Source organism: Musa acuminata, chromosome BXJ1-10 (assembly GCF_036884655.1).
Source record: "Musa acuminata AAA Group cultivar baxijiao chromosome BXJ1-10, Cavendish_Baxijiao_AAA, whole genome shotgun sequence".
Classification (NCBI taxonomy): Eukaryota; Viridiplantae; Streptophyta; class Magnoliopsida; order Zingiberales; family Musaceae; genus Musa; species Musa acuminata.
The window spans coordinates 21,402,391-21,417,111 of NC_088336.1; the positions used below are offsets into that span (position 1 = coordinate 21,402,391).

The 14,721-nt window shown below is 38.0% G+C and overlaps 4 protein-coding genes across 4 annotated transcripts; all 4 read right to left on the reverse strand.

Annotated features, from left to right (window-relative positions):
- Window positions 1-723: 723 nt before the first annotated feature.
- LOC135594975 (uncharacterized) lies at window positions 724-2,699 on the reverse strand. Its single transcript, XM_065085474.1, has 7 exons — window positions 2,568-2,699; window positions 2,219-2,323; window positions 1,675-1,838; window positions 1,447-1,605; window positions 1,213-1,290; window positions 1,036-1,098; window positions 724-945 (listed from the first exon to the last, which is right to left on the reverse strand). The coding sequence occupies exons 2-7, from the start codon at window positions 2,310-2,312 to the stop codon at window positions 850-852; spliced, it is 654 nt and encodes a 217-aa protein (XP_064941546.1). The 5' UTR covers window positions 2,313-2,323; window positions 2,568-2,699; the 3' UTR covers window positions 724-849.
- A 1,155-nt stretch (window positions 2,700-3,854) lies between these two features.
- On the reverse strand, window positions 3,855-7,698 carry LOC135594976 (CDT1-like protein a, chloroplastic). Its single transcript, XM_065085475.1, has 7 exons — window positions 7,340-7,698; window positions 7,017-7,136; window positions 6,686-6,920; window positions 5,711-6,406; window positions 4,930-5,131; window positions 4,749-4,839; window positions 3,855-4,224 (listed from the first exon to the last, which is right to left on the reverse strand). Exons 1-7 carry the CDS (start codon window positions 7,681-7,683, stop codon window positions 4,167-4,169), a joined length of 1,746 nt encoding a protein of 581 aa, XP_064941547.1. The 5' UTR covers window positions 7,684-7,698; the 3' UTR covers window positions 3,855-4,166.
- Window positions 7,699-9,578: 1,880 nt separating this feature from the next.
- Window positions 9,579-10,204, reverse strand: LOC135595458 (L-type lectin-domain containing receptor kinase IX.1-like). Its single transcript, XM_065086381.1, has one exon. It carries the CDS (start codon window positions 10,202-10,204, stop codon window positions 9,698-9,700), a length of 507 nt encoding a protein of 168 aa, XP_064942453.1. The 3' UTR covers window positions 9,579-9,697.
- LOC135595457 (L-type lectin-domain containing receptor kinase IX.1-like) lies at window positions 9,579-11,997 on the reverse strand. Its single transcript, XM_065086380.1, has 2 exons — window positions 11,881-11,997; window positions 9,579-11,787 (listed from the first exon to the last, which is right to left on the reverse strand). The coding sequence occupies exon 2, from the start codon at window positions 11,711-11,713 to the stop codon at window positions 10,229-10,231; it is 1,485 nt and encodes a 494-aa protein (XP_064942452.1). The 5' UTR covers window positions 11,714-11,787; window positions 11,881-11,997; the 3' UTR covers window positions 9,579-10,228.
- Between the last annotated feature and the right edge of the window lie 2,724 nt (window positions 11,998-14,721).

Below are 14,721 nucleotides of genomic sequence, written 5' to 3' on the forward strand. Positions count from 1 at the left end.
TGATATCCTTTTCAAAATTTTCAAACCATTACTTCCAATTTCAAAAGTATCAAAAATACCTCCCAAAAAAATTATTTACAGTGTTCTCCTGCCCAAATCAAAGAGGTTTTTTTCTATCATCTATTTACAATATTTTGTGGGTTGTATTCTATCTACATATTATATTTTTTAAAATATATATATATTATATAATATTTTTTGTTTCAAAAATAATGTATAATGTTTTTAAAGCATTATATAGTATTTTTGTGGTTAAAAATCAACCTACAAAATGCTATAAAGTTGAAAAAAAAAATAGATTTGGATCAGAAAAAATGAGAGGTTTTTTAAGAGGTATTTTTGGAATATTTGAAACAGGAGATGATGGTTTAGAAATTTTGAAAATGAGATACCATTCAAGAAAAAAAAAAATTGTCTTCCCCCCTCCTTCCCTCTCCACCAACGACAAAGCCTCATGATATGAACAAAGGATGACGACGTTAAGTGAATGACATACAAAACACAATAGATGAGGAGAGGTATTTTAAGTATGTTTTGAATTAGTGATAGTATTTTCTAAAATATAATGAAAAGCTTGGAAAGAGTTTATTTTCATTGTAAAAAATCACACACACTTGTGAATGGTAAGTTAATTAATTCATTATTTCCAAAGAGGAAATTTATTCAATATAAGACAATCCTCAAATGCCCCAAAAACAGTGTGCATGATCACATCATTCAAAATAGTAGAATGCATTTTATTCAAATCCTGCAAGGAGTATCTGATTCCTGCAGTTATTCTGAAAGTATCCAAGGAAGTGCTTGTGCTTGTTCTTAAGCTAGTTCAAGCTTCTCTGCAAAGAGATCCCCTCAACAGAGACTCATCATGTGGCACAAATCATTGGCTTCCATCTCCGCAAGCTTTGACATCATCCTTGAACCATATTTGGCCACTGTTACCTTACACTGTGAAGGAAGAAAAACATCAATATAGTTTAGTTTAGGATCATCAACTCTAACAAAGACCAATTGCGTGTACTATCACAAGCTGTTCACCTGCTTTTCACTCTGCCTATGATGTTCTTCGCACTGTTCAACCAGCAATTGCCTCATCTTTTTCTGAAGAGAAGTGCAAAAAAGAATGATCCATACATAATTAACCGAGAGATGCAAGAAAGATAAAGCTTTTCATTTTTTTATCTCATAAGTTTCATCTGTTCTCGATTTCATTACCCTCACTTTACTCGATTGTGTGCCTTCGATGATGTTCCTGATGGCTCTACTGCATTCATAGCAGGTGGTCTCCCCAGTCTGTCATCTCATGCACATAGAACTTAGCTTTTCATAGTTCAGTTAAAGGATAAACTCAATCAAACTTTGATGATAGAAAAATTGATGCCAATGGCTATTATATGTAATCCTTATTGTTATTTAGCAAAGATTAAGAGTCTTTTTTTGCTTACATACCTCGGTAGATTCATTGATCAGTGAAGTAAGAATATTGTCATCTGGGGAAAAGGATTCATCAAGGCATAATCCTGTGTTGTTGCAAAGACTACCTTCATGGAAGAGGTGTTGGAGAAAGAACTGAGCCTGATCTATATATGCTTGTGACTTGTCCAAACACTGACACAAGAAAAATGTACAGAATTCAGCATGAGATTATCGAAATACAAGAGAGATAACAATAAATACCTGATTCTTAAGTTGAGAAGGCAAAATATGGCAAGCTTCAGATGAGAGTGATCTGATGTCACTGAACAAGATTAGGTCATCCAGAGATTTCTGAGCATGTCTTGAAGCCTCCAAGCATGAGCTGCAAGGGTTTGATTTGCCATTCATGTTATAGGCCATGTTTCCTGAAATGTAATCTGTTTAAGTTAATTTGATGATATTGGACTAGAACAAAATTGCTACAAATCTGGTTAAAAAACTCAGCTTGTTCCTCGCATTTAATAATCTAACATTCTTCTACTTTTGAAGTAGCAGCAAAATGTAGATTCGATAAAAATAAAATAAAAGAATCGTTTAAGCTAAATATAGTCCCAGAAACCTATAAATGTAGCCAACTTAAGATATTATGACTTATTGTTGTTGTTATTATGTAGTAAGACAATTGATTCGAGAAATCCCAGCATAAGTTTCTTTATATTCCACTAAGGACCAGACAAGAACAGCAGCAAAACTGAAAAGAAAAGAGAGGAATAATTGGTGCATGGTGTTGAGATATTTTACTCACCTTGATCCATCAAGCTATCAACCTCGAGTATGGCACTTGCATCAGCTAATATGATCAATAGAGTGGCAAAGATTGATAGAGTTCTGGCTTCCATTCTTCTGTCACCTTCAAAAACCAAAATGAAAGGATTAAGCAATCATAATTTGCAGTTAAATGTAATTCATGAGTAAACATGCTGATTCATAGAAAAGTTTTCTGTACTGATATGAACAAATATACTCTCATTCACCACAAGGACATGATATGAAAACTATGCTAATTTCACTCTGCTCAAACTAAATCATACAGTTGAATACATGCTGATGCATAAAAAATTTCTTAATCTCAAGCTGCTCAAACTAAACCATACAGTTAATTGAAACCAAAAAGATATCAATCTATAATCACTCTGTTTGAGCCTGAGACAGGAATGGGGAATTGGATGGAGACATTTATACACATCCAAGGTGAACTGGAACACCTCATTCTCCTCTCAGTTTGCTCACTTCCATGTTGAATCTTTCTGAGTTCATACGGAAACTATGCAGTTACTTCACAAAGAACACATGTACAGGCAAATCACTGGGAGCCTGGACAAGTTACATGATTGTCCCAATAATAGAGTGAAAGAGAAATGCTTGAAATGTGGGAGTAATGAAGAGAGAAAGACCTGATGCTGTGTACTCAACCATGATGAGGAGGAAGCTTCACATGGTCTGATGAGTCTTTTCCATCTCTTTGGGAGGGAGTGTGGAGGCCATTGCAAGAGACTTTGTGTTAGTCTGGGCTGTCTTCAGGACTGTGAAGTATGAGAAAGATCAATGTACATTTATTTTAGTAAAATGAACATTGTTCACCATGTTACAAGGAAGTAGCCTTGTCATTGTACCAAAATCCACTCCTCTTTTTTTTTGTATTAATTACGTACAACTTATAAGCAACAAAATAGTATGTGCATTTCATGTTATAAGATTCACAATAGCTAGTTGTGCCCTATGACTTATTTAGAGATGACTCTGAGAGGTATGTCATCCATTATATTGAGGCATCTTTCAACACCAAGTTTCTTGGGATACCTCTTCCATATAACCCAGGAACTAAAATATGGATAGTCTTCTATTAGCAATTATTAAGAACTGAATGAATTGTACAGGAAAAATGCAAAAACAATTTTCTTATCTTCCTGCCAAAATTCAAGCAGAGTGCAAAATGAGGCTTATTAATAGGAAGTCAAATGTTGGACACAGATTAGTACATCTCTACTGCATCTTCCATATGTCAACATGATTCAAAACTTCAGTAATTTATTTGGAGGAAGACAAACAAATATCCCTGTGTTTATTTCATTGAAATATATATCCCTACAAAATCTAAAAAATTATATACATGTCATTCTGGTTGAGCTCTGTCAGATTGATAAATGGAGTCAAATTGATAAATGTTAAAGCTTCATTGAAACTTGTCCTGAAGTTTATAGTTTGCAAGCCTAAAGCCTAAGGCTTCATAGAATGTCGTGTGAAACATTGCTGCAAGTGACATCACAGGATTTGCAAGCCCAAAGCCTTGCATGTTTGGCCGGATACTACAACTACAAGAGTTTGAGCAACCAATCTATACCTTTCCAGTATCAGTGTCAAAGTTCAAAGAACTCACAAGTACAGCCTGCTTGAGCAAGAAATACACGGGAAGGGACATCATTGCTTCATGAATTTGCATAAAACACAATATTACAAGAACTAAAAGAGAAGTCAATATCAATCTTCTCTTTTAGCAAATGATGTGCTTTAAAGCACTAGAAGATCTCTTTATATATCTCAAAAACACACTTCATTTTGGCTGTGCTTAACAAGAAGCAACTTAACACCAAGTAGTACTGACATCTTCACTGTAATCGGTCCCGGGAGATCTTTAGATAATGAAGTTGTTTAAGCTTCTATATATGCACCTGAAACTTCCTACTTGCATTCTCCTACTCTGCTTCCGCTAACCTTCGTCGAATCTCTTCTGGATTTGATGACCCAGTGACACTGCAAAAAACATAAATGCTTATATCGAATCAACATAGGTTTTAAAGAACTATATGGCTTAATTGTGCATCACATTGTCACATGCATTAGTAATGAAGTTGTTCAAATGTCAACTTCACAATAAAATCTTCTCCTAGGTGATGAGTTGCAGGATCAAATGTATACTTCACGTTAAACTTGTTGGCTTCCATGTGAGTTTCATGACTTCATTAGAAGGCATGTTATGCATCAACTGTACTATTGACTTGCAAATAGAAAAAAGAAGACCAAGGCAGGCAAATTTCAATCTAAAAATGAGGTATTGGATACCATTTAGCACATACAGAATCCATAAATCATGTTAAGTAAATCTTAAACCTAGTAATTCTCCAACTATTGTCTCCTGCCCTATGGAGACAGTTTACAAGGCTAGGGTGACCTATCAATCGATGCAGTCCCCATAGTCATGCTAAGCATTATGATAATAGGAAGCACAATTCAGAACTAGCAAGAACAGATTTAGGTTCATTTCTGTTAAAGCTTACCAACAGAGAATGTCACCGCTGTAGGCAATCTTTTCAGAGATCCAATCTGGAACCAATTCTAACAAGAGTTTCAGCTGTTCTTCCACTTCACCTGCAGAAACAAGCCCCGGGATTTTAGCTCTGGAAAATTCAATATGACCCAGAAACATCAACAATTTCAAATTAATGGCAGAGTGCATACCTCTATCGACTATTTTACAATTACTTGATAGTAGCTTGTAAATTAGCTCATTCTTTGTCATGACAGACCTCTTCCACGACTGAAATATGAGTAGAATCATGTCAAAAATACAAGGCAATGAGGCTATCAACTTTTGCCTTCTAATTGCATTGGAAACACCAGCCTCCTCCTCCTGTGCTGTTTTCCTCTCCTTCTCCTTAATCTGAAAAGGTCTAGAGCAATTAGACCTTCACTTACTTTCCAAATGATATTTTATATGTATAGAGTTAGAAGAAAATTCACATAGAAGAGGACAATCTTTCTAAGAAATGGCAGGAAATATCTCATCAAACTGTAGGCATTTCCCATAATAGTCATAAAAACAACATACAGCATGTTAAGCTGTCTAAAACATGAAACCAAGATGAGTAATTTATTAATAAACATGTTTCACATAGCATGTTAGTCATATTGAACAGCAGTAATTAACCTGTAACAACATTATGCCAACCCAAACAAGTGCATGCAGTGATTAGCTTGTAGCATAATGCCTACACTTTTAGGCAGACAAATGCATGAGGTCAACAATGACCTAAACGAACAAATGAAAGAAAAATCGAGACAATAACCATTGAAATAAATAAAGTGTGAGATTCTCAGAAGTACAGACAAGAATAATACCAATCTATCATGGCTTTTTTGTACATTGTTGTGAAATGGGTGTACAAAAAACATTTGAAGAAACTACTTTAGAAGCTTTAAAGAGAAAAGAACCATAACACAAGGATGTCCAAGGATGTACCGACTGCAAGAGAGATTCTGGTATAATATTGAGGACATCATCATCGGCAGACAGACTCCTATCTTCATACTCTTCATCCCCTGCTTTTGCACTCTTTGTTGGAGTCATAAACAATTTTGTACGCGTTGATCGCTTCACAGATTTATTCGATAGTGGAGAATCACAGGTTGGGGTTGTCCTACATCTTTTTGGTGTTGGCATATCTGGTGTATTAGACATTAACCTTAAGGGAGTGGAAACTAGTTTTGCAGGAGTTCCCTCTTTGACATTTTGTTCATTATGAGGAAAGTTGTCAGTTCTTATGAACTTTTGGGTCTCCTCTTCACTAGTGCCACATTTGCTTGATATGGTCGATGAAATGGGAGAACCAAGCATCGAATTCCTAAATATCGGTGGTTTCAAATTGCATTTGCTAGGAGATGAAGCAAGAGGCACAGAAAGATCATCTTTAGGACAAGCTTTGCCAAAGGACATAAGAGGGTTTTGCTCTGAACCATGGGTGGGGAATTTCCGAGAAAACCGCCTCTGGAAAGATTGGGACAAGTGAGATGGCACTGAAAATTGTTGATGGCTAGTAGTACTTGATGAAGGCTTGGTGCAAGTCAGTTTAGCATTGGCGTTAGAGACAATTGGAAGAACACTTGGCTTCGTTAGATTGAAAGGATGAGGCAATTGCTCCTCAGGAACGTTATCTCCCTGAAATACAAAACCAGCAATTAATATGGATCTAATCCAGTCAGTCTATTGATAATAATGCATCAAAACTGCTTACAACCTAGATTTAACGAAAAAAAAACAACCAAAAGACAAGGCATTTAATGGAAAAAGGAAAGAACATGCGACAACTAAAAGAGTAAGAACTTCCAAAGCAACCTGGTTAGTAAATAAGCATAATCATAAGAGATGCCTATATATCAAGGAAAGCATTTATGTTTAAACTGATTAAAAGTGGTAACCAGAGGAGATTTCGAGTACCTCTGGATGTTCTTTATTGAAGCCAACAATCCTTTCCCTGAAGACTTTCCTCAAGATCGAATACCCACTCTCAGTTTTTCCATTGATGTTCTTGGCTACTGCATCAACTTGAAGAGTGACCTGAAGCTCTGGCTTCATACAACAAGTGGCCTCATCATGCAAAATCACCTTCTTAATGATTATAGCTTCAGGCATTATGTACTTCAACTGCGCTAGATGCGCATAAGTGAACCTCCTAAACGCAGAAAATAATACAATTTTCAATTCGTCATATAAACAAATACGAGGAAGAAAGGCAAGTTAATGCAACCTCTTAGGGTAAAATTGGCACCTTTCTGTCAAATGCTGAATGCTGGAGAGGATGTTCGCGAAGGTGCACATAGATCCTTTCAGCCGAAGCAAGCGAATTGAACTCTCCATGCAGTTGAAGAATTCACACAGTATCTCATATCTGATCAAGAGGGGCTTATTCTAGTTAGAAAGAAACCATAAAAAATCAATTTAGTGCACATCGTATGCATAACTAATCATATATTTCAATGGAGTAGCCATGATAAAAGCCCAAGAAATTCTCGACTGTTAGAATTAGATGACATAAGGAAAAGAAACAGATGAATATTTATATAAACCTACAAGAGAACCTAAAGAACATACTTTTCAGGAAGCTTGATGACACCTCTAGCCTTGGACGACTTAGGACTGGAACCGGTCACCGAGCTGGCTCCGAGCTGCTGCTCGACCGACTGGAGATCGTCGTCATTGCCGGATCGAGAGTGATCGGGCCGATCTGCAGCCGTCTGAAGCCCGAGCGCGACCTTCCGCACCTCCTTCACTGAGAACGCGATGCTCCGGTTCCCGGATCGCCGCGGGAGCCGCGCCGGCTTCTCCGGAGTCCAGATCTGGTCGGCCATCGAGGTGCCCTTGGCTGGTGACTCCAAGAGACGTTCGGGCCTCTTCCCAGCGGAGATGGGAGGCCTGGGTCGAGCGTCGGAATCCATCTCGGCGTGTAGAGGCGGCTGAGAAAACGGAGAAGGAAGTGATCAAACGAGTGGGTGTTAAAGAAAGGTAAACCCTAGAATTGGCGGGAAACAGGGGTTGGCGGGAACGCCATCCGCGACGCCGCGTGGCGTTCGGTTCCCGCCAGACAGCCCGCAGACCCGACCCGTTATCCAGCCCACAAGTCCGAACCGCTTTTGGTAGCCATGTATTATTACTTTTTGTTTATGTAATAAAAATGGAAACTACAATTTTGGTACGCATTTCCACTATGTTGGATATCTCAATCATCCGTATTTTTGGATACCCACTTGCAATACATTTATAATATTGAATTAGTTATTCACGTCATAGCGTCTCGATTACTTGAAATAAATTATATAGGTTTTTTATTATTATTATTTAACTATGTAAATAATTTGATTTCACTTTAGCTCCTATTTGGGTATACACTTTGGTATAAGACTTAGCGGAGAATCCAAGCGAGGATACTTTGAAACCAGTTCTTACTAAAGGATGAAGGAGAGAGCAGCAATGAGCTGCCTCTCGCCTTCATTCCTTTTCCTCGAAGAACAGTACAAAGAGGACCTCTATATTTGGATCAAATTCGTTTCACACTCTCGATTAACCAGAAACATCAGCTTAAAATAGCAGAGAGTAAGATTAGGTCAAGGACTAGATGAACATGAGCTGCCAGAGCAAGCATAAAATTCACGTAAAGCTTCATTGTGGGACACAGTGATTGTCACATGATGATTATTCACCTGGAAAAGGGGATTATGTTGAAGAACTCTGATCTTGTGTGAACGATTGGACAACTTTTCCTTTTCGAAAGCAGATGTGACAGTCACTAACCCCCCCATTCTTTCCTTTTGAACAAAGCGAAGGAAAGCAAATACATATCAATCATTTAGACAGGATTGTAGAAGGAATGACAAGCATGAGAAGGTAATACTACTTCCCAGATAAAAGAAGTGTACAAGTAAATGTATTACGTGGAACTTTTCTTGGAGGAATGTTCTTCGTATTCACTTTTGACTGCTTGTAAAGAACTGTTTACCTATTCGATCCAATCCAAATGTGATCATATCTTTTGACAACCAAACTTGTTGCTTAGTAGTTGTTTTGATCTTACAAGCTGCTCTTGTCATCTAAATGCTTTTATCATATCAATTCTCATGCTGTCAAGCCTATCTATCTGAGGTGGGAATGGGATGTTTGACGAATGAACACATGCATGCATGCTTGCTTTTGTTAGTGCAGGTCACGAAGAGATGAGATGAGGTGAGAAGATATGAGATCAGCAGTGCCTTATGCCAACCGAAGCAAGTTGAGGAGGGAATCATTTGCATTCTCTTGTTTGCTCCCCATCTTTCGTTGATTCCTCTCCTTTTTTCCTCCATGCTTGTAGATGGGACTCCATCCATAGTGGAGGAACCGCAAAGGTTAATGTCAATAGCCCTTCTGATGCTGAAAGGTTAGGAGCAATCTTTTCTTCACCTGAAAAAAATCCTCTTATATAGTTTACTGAAGAGCACTTTTAAGCACGATTATATCTTCATTAAGTTGCACAAAGTGGATAATCATGTTCTTCATGTCTAAAAAGCTAAACATCTTCTAATTTATGAGCTCCCTCTCGACCTTCTTTATCCATCCAAACAAGAAGCATCTCAACCCAAAAAGCCACTTTCTTCTTAATAGATTAGTGCTGCACACTTTCTTCCCCGTCTCCTACTCATCTTTGCCTAATATGTTTCAGATATGGATTCAATCACCAGTGTATATATATGGAGTGTGAGGAACTGCTTTGACATTAGAACTCAATTTTTTATAGGCATTCGAGCAATGAAAACCATAAGAAAACTAGTTTTGAAGAAGAAGAAGAAAGTGTTTCATGTCAAGCAATATATCCACAGGACGCGTTTACTTCTTCTTAGTAGGGAAACAAGGAGAATGGGGAGAACAGGAAACCAGAAAACAAATGCATGAAGTAAGCATCATATGCATTCATGCTCATTACATGTCGATCCTCTGCGACTTCATTGTGTCCGCGATCATTTGGGTGGAGCTGGAAGAATTCGTGAGGTACGAGGAGGAGTACGTGATGGATGAAGCCTGGGTGAAGCTGGAGACGTCAACAGGCGGCGCACAGTACATAGGCACCGGCATCGTTGGGGGTAGCATCGGCAGTGGCGTCTCCAGGTTGAGCGCATTGATGGCTTGTCTGATCGAGGGCCGCAGGCTACAGTCGGGATGAGCACACCACAACCCCACCACCATCAGGCACTCCATCCGCTTCCCGTCGAAGTCGCCATGTAGCTTCTCGTCGGCTGCTTCGAGAATTGATCGCCGTCCGTAGAGCTCCCACACCCATTCGACCAGCCTCACCTTGCTCTTCTGCTCCTTCGGTTCCACCGGCCTTCTTCCGCACGCGATCTCCAGCGCGACGATGCCGAAGCTGTAGACGTCGGACTCTTTGCTGGCCTTGCCGGTGGTGATGCACTCGGGGGCCAAGTATCCCATGGTGCCGGCCAAAACCGTCGTCTGCTAGTGGCTGTCATGGTCGACGAGCCGAGCTAATCCGAAGTCCCCGAGCTTGGCGTTGAACGTGGAATCCAGCATGACGTTGCTGGGCTTCACGTCTCGGTGCACGACGCACTGCTCCCACTCCTCGTGAAGATAGAGCAGGGCAGCGGCCAAGCCCAGCGCGATCTTGTGCCTCTCCGGCCACTGGAGATTCTTCTTCGTGGAGTAGAGATAGGAGTCGAGGCTTCCATTGGGCATGAACTCGTAGACGAGCAGGAATTCCCGGCGGTCATGGCACCAACCCACCAGCTGCACCAGGTTCCGATGCCGCAGCCGGCTTATGATCTTGACCTCGGAGACGTACTCCTTTCTCCCCTGTTTCGAGCACCGAGAGACCCTTTTAATGGCGACGTCAAGTTTCAGATCTTTCAGGTAGCCTTTATAGACCGATCCGAATCCTCCCTCCCCGAGCTTCCCCTCCTTGGAGAAATTCCTCGTCGCAGAGGCCAACTCCTCGTAGGGAAACCTCTGCGGCCCCCTCTCCCTCTCAAACTCATCGTCGATGGCCTCGTCGCATTCAATGTCGTCTATTTCTTTCAGATCCCTACTGGAGGCCTTCTTGGAGAACACGAACCATACCAACCCCGACACGAGCATCAAGACGCCTACTCCAATGGCCAAACCGATCTCGAGGCAGACCTTGTTCTTCTTCCTCCTCGGTTGCAGGGTCGAGTCGAAAGACCATGACAGCAGGCTGTGCGTCTCCGTCGCGTTGCCCGTCGACGCCGAGAAGCCGATCGCGACCATCTCCGGCAGCACATCTCGCAGATCAACGACGAAGTGAAGGCTGGAATCGCCGGCGCGAAAAGCCGGGTTCGTTTCATAGGTCAAGAAGACGCTGAGGTTGTAAGTGCTGGCGTTGTAGCTCACCCAAACATTCGCCCGCCGGCCGTTCCTGAGGCTGCTGCTCCACTCCACCACGGCGCTCGAGTTGATCGAGTCGACATCGATCCCGACGTGGTCGGCGGGCGGATCCCACGCATTCGGAAAGGTGTCGAACTCGACCGCCACCGTGCTGGCGGTGGAACCATCGAGAGAGCTGTTGCCGAAGAGGCCGAGGAAGGCTCCTCTGGAGTAGGCAGGAATGGAGGTCGGATACGAGGAGAGGAAGAAAGCGAGGCCGTCGCCATGCGTGGACGCGGGTTCGAAGGAGTCGATGACGAAGGAGAACTGCGTGGTGAAATCAGCCAGCTCCCCGGTGGCGGCATCCCAGAGGCGCAGCGGCTCCCGGTACACGGCTCTGCCGACGCTGTACAGCATGGGGTAGCTCGTGAGGTTGACCTCCTTGTTCTGCAACGACGCGTCCCCTTGGAACTCGAGCTTCGATGACACGCCCTGGTCGAAGCTGGAGAAGTTGAAGGAGAGGGAGAACGCACCGGGGATCATCACAGTCCACATGCAGCAGAGAACAGCTAAAACACTCGATCTCTTCATCATCATCGTCATGGCTTGAAGAACAACAGTTCAGGAGTAGGATCGAAGAGATCAATCTCTGCAACAGCTGGTAATGAAGCCTCCACCTACATAATAATAATGCCCACCAAAGTATCAGCAAAATCAACAACAACCATAATAAAACACTTGTAAAAGATTCGATGGTGACTTCGACTCACTCATCTGTGCCAATCTTCTTTTTTGATGCTTCATCGTAATGGCATTCCATGTCGCAAAAGTATTCTTCCTGTTCATCTTTTCTGCAATGTCAGAACCACTCCTTTTGCTACATCTTAACCATTATTTATTTCCTCGGCACGAGTTACTTATGCATGCGTTAAATATGTTACATCTGCATAGTATTCGATCTTGTTTGACTTGAATATGCTTATCATATTATTAGGAATCCATTGATATGCGAGCACCGTGCCGGCCATATATATAAGTTTTTAGGACATATATTTATTAGTTCGAAAAGACTAACACACCCTATGCAAATAGAACGATGGTAGTCATAAAAACCCATAAGCCATCAGACTGTGGAATAATAAATCTAAAGATGGATGGTGATGAGATCTATGGACTCCCTTACACATCACAGGTCTCCCAAGTCAACTTTGTTCGAGTCAATGTCACTTCATCGAACCTGCAAACCATCTTCTCTATGGTCTAAAATAAAACGTTGCTTGCTCAACAATCTAAAATAAAACAATTATCCTTAGTAGAGTTTGCTTTTCAAAAATTTTACTTGTCAAATGGCGAGAAAAAGATAATGACAAAAAAAAATGATACTGCTAGCAGTAAACAGGAGTTATTTTTTATATAAATAAAAAAAGATCAAGTGTTCTTAGTATGACAAGTTAGGTTATCTAAGAAAAAAATTATCATGTAAATAAAGAAGGTTGTTCCAATGCTACTAATAAAGATTGGGATAAATATTTTATAGTTAAAATTATTAAGTGGATTGTACCAAATTCATTCATCATTCTCATTAATGATACAATTATCACGGTAGACACCAAGTGAATATCAAATAAAGATAACGATTATATTATATTAAAAAGTGTGTACCATGTTCCAAGCATAAAGAAAGTTTTTTTTTATGCAAATACAATTGATGGTAGAAATTATATATATTTTTTATCCTAATAAAGTTAAAAAAAATTCACAACATAAAAGAATTAAATATAGATATAGTGCATATTAGTAAAAGGTTTAAAAATTTATATATTTTGTCAGCATTTAACTCTTATGTTGATGGAATGAATGAGGGTGCATCAATTTGACATATTAGACTTTGTTATATAATTTTTTAAATTAAATATTATGATACAGAAAAATATAGTCAATGGTCTTTCCGATCTTAATATTTTTAGTAGTAATAAAGTTTATGAATATTGTCAATATGATAAAGTACACCAACAACATTTTGATAAATCTCTTCTAAGGTATAAATTTTTGTTAGAGTTTAAACGATCTAATGGGTCTTACTCAAACTCTATCTTATTCAGATTATCATTATATGCTTCTCTTTATTAATAATTTTACAAAGTTCACTCGAGCCTACATTATGAATGAAAAATTAATTTTTTTTTAAATAAAAGCTTAAGTTAACAATTGAAAGTATTCTTAAAAGAAAAAAATAAAAATATTATGCATCAATAATGATGGGAAGTTTACTCCTAACATGTGCAAATGTACTATAACAAAATGACATAACAAAAGAAAATATTTTATATTTTACGAAAACTTATAAGTGTTGACTTTATATTTGAAACATTACGAGCAGAAAATATGACATGTGCAATTTATATTATTAATTAAACTCTTTTTAGTCTAATCAATTTGAAACATTTGTATGAGATATTATTCGGTGAAAAATCAAATGTTAAATATTTCAAATTATTTGGTTCATCATGCTATATCCAACTAAAAGAGAAACAAACTTGATGGTAAGATAAGAAATATATTTTTATTAGCTACAATGAAAATAAGAAATGTTATAAATACATAGATCCATAAATATATAAATATGTGGTATCTCGAGATATTATGCTTGATTAAATTTTTTTATTATCCTTCATAAGTAGTTTTTTTTTAATATACTTAAAATAATATAAAATATAATATTCTAAAATCTTCCAAAAAAATTTAAATAGATGTAGAACTCAACTGTATAATAATGCATCGATAATGATGCAGTGCATGTGCAAATGTACAAATGTACTATAACAAAATGATATGACAAAATGAAAGATTATACGTCTCATGGAGACTTGTAAGCAATGACTTTATATAAAAGAATTATCCAAAACATTATGAGCGAAAGTATGATATGCACAACTTATATTATTAAGCAAACTCCTTTTAATCTAATCAATTTGAAACCTACATATAAGATATTGTTGGGTGAAAAATAAAAATATTAAATATTTAAAATTATTTGATTTTTTATGCTATATCAAACTCAAAAGAAACAAACTTGATGCTAAGATCAAGAAATATATTTTTATTAACTACAATGAAAAGAAGAAATGTTAGAAATACATAGATTCATAAATATATGAATATGTGGTATCTCCAGATATTATGCTTGATTATTAATTTTTTATTATCCCCCATAAGTATTTTTTAAAAATATACTTTAAATATTATAAAAGATAATATTCTAAAATATTCAAAAAAAACTTTAAATAGATGTAGAACTCAACTCTATTAAATATATTCTTTTCGAATATCATGAATAGTATAATATTTTATTTATGTATGAAAATAGGCTCATCTTCATCTAAAATGATATTTCTGAAAATAAATTTTTATTTTTTAAAAAATACTGAAAATTTGAGAAATTACTTTAGATAGTATTTGCTAAATCATTCTCTAAATAGTGAAGTCAAATCATATTCATTTTGTTCAGCAATACATGAGGAGTAATCTAAATAAATATATATTTTAACATAAATTTAACTTTTACATTTAATATTCTCTCTCTCTCTTCATGACATTTTTTATCTGTAAAG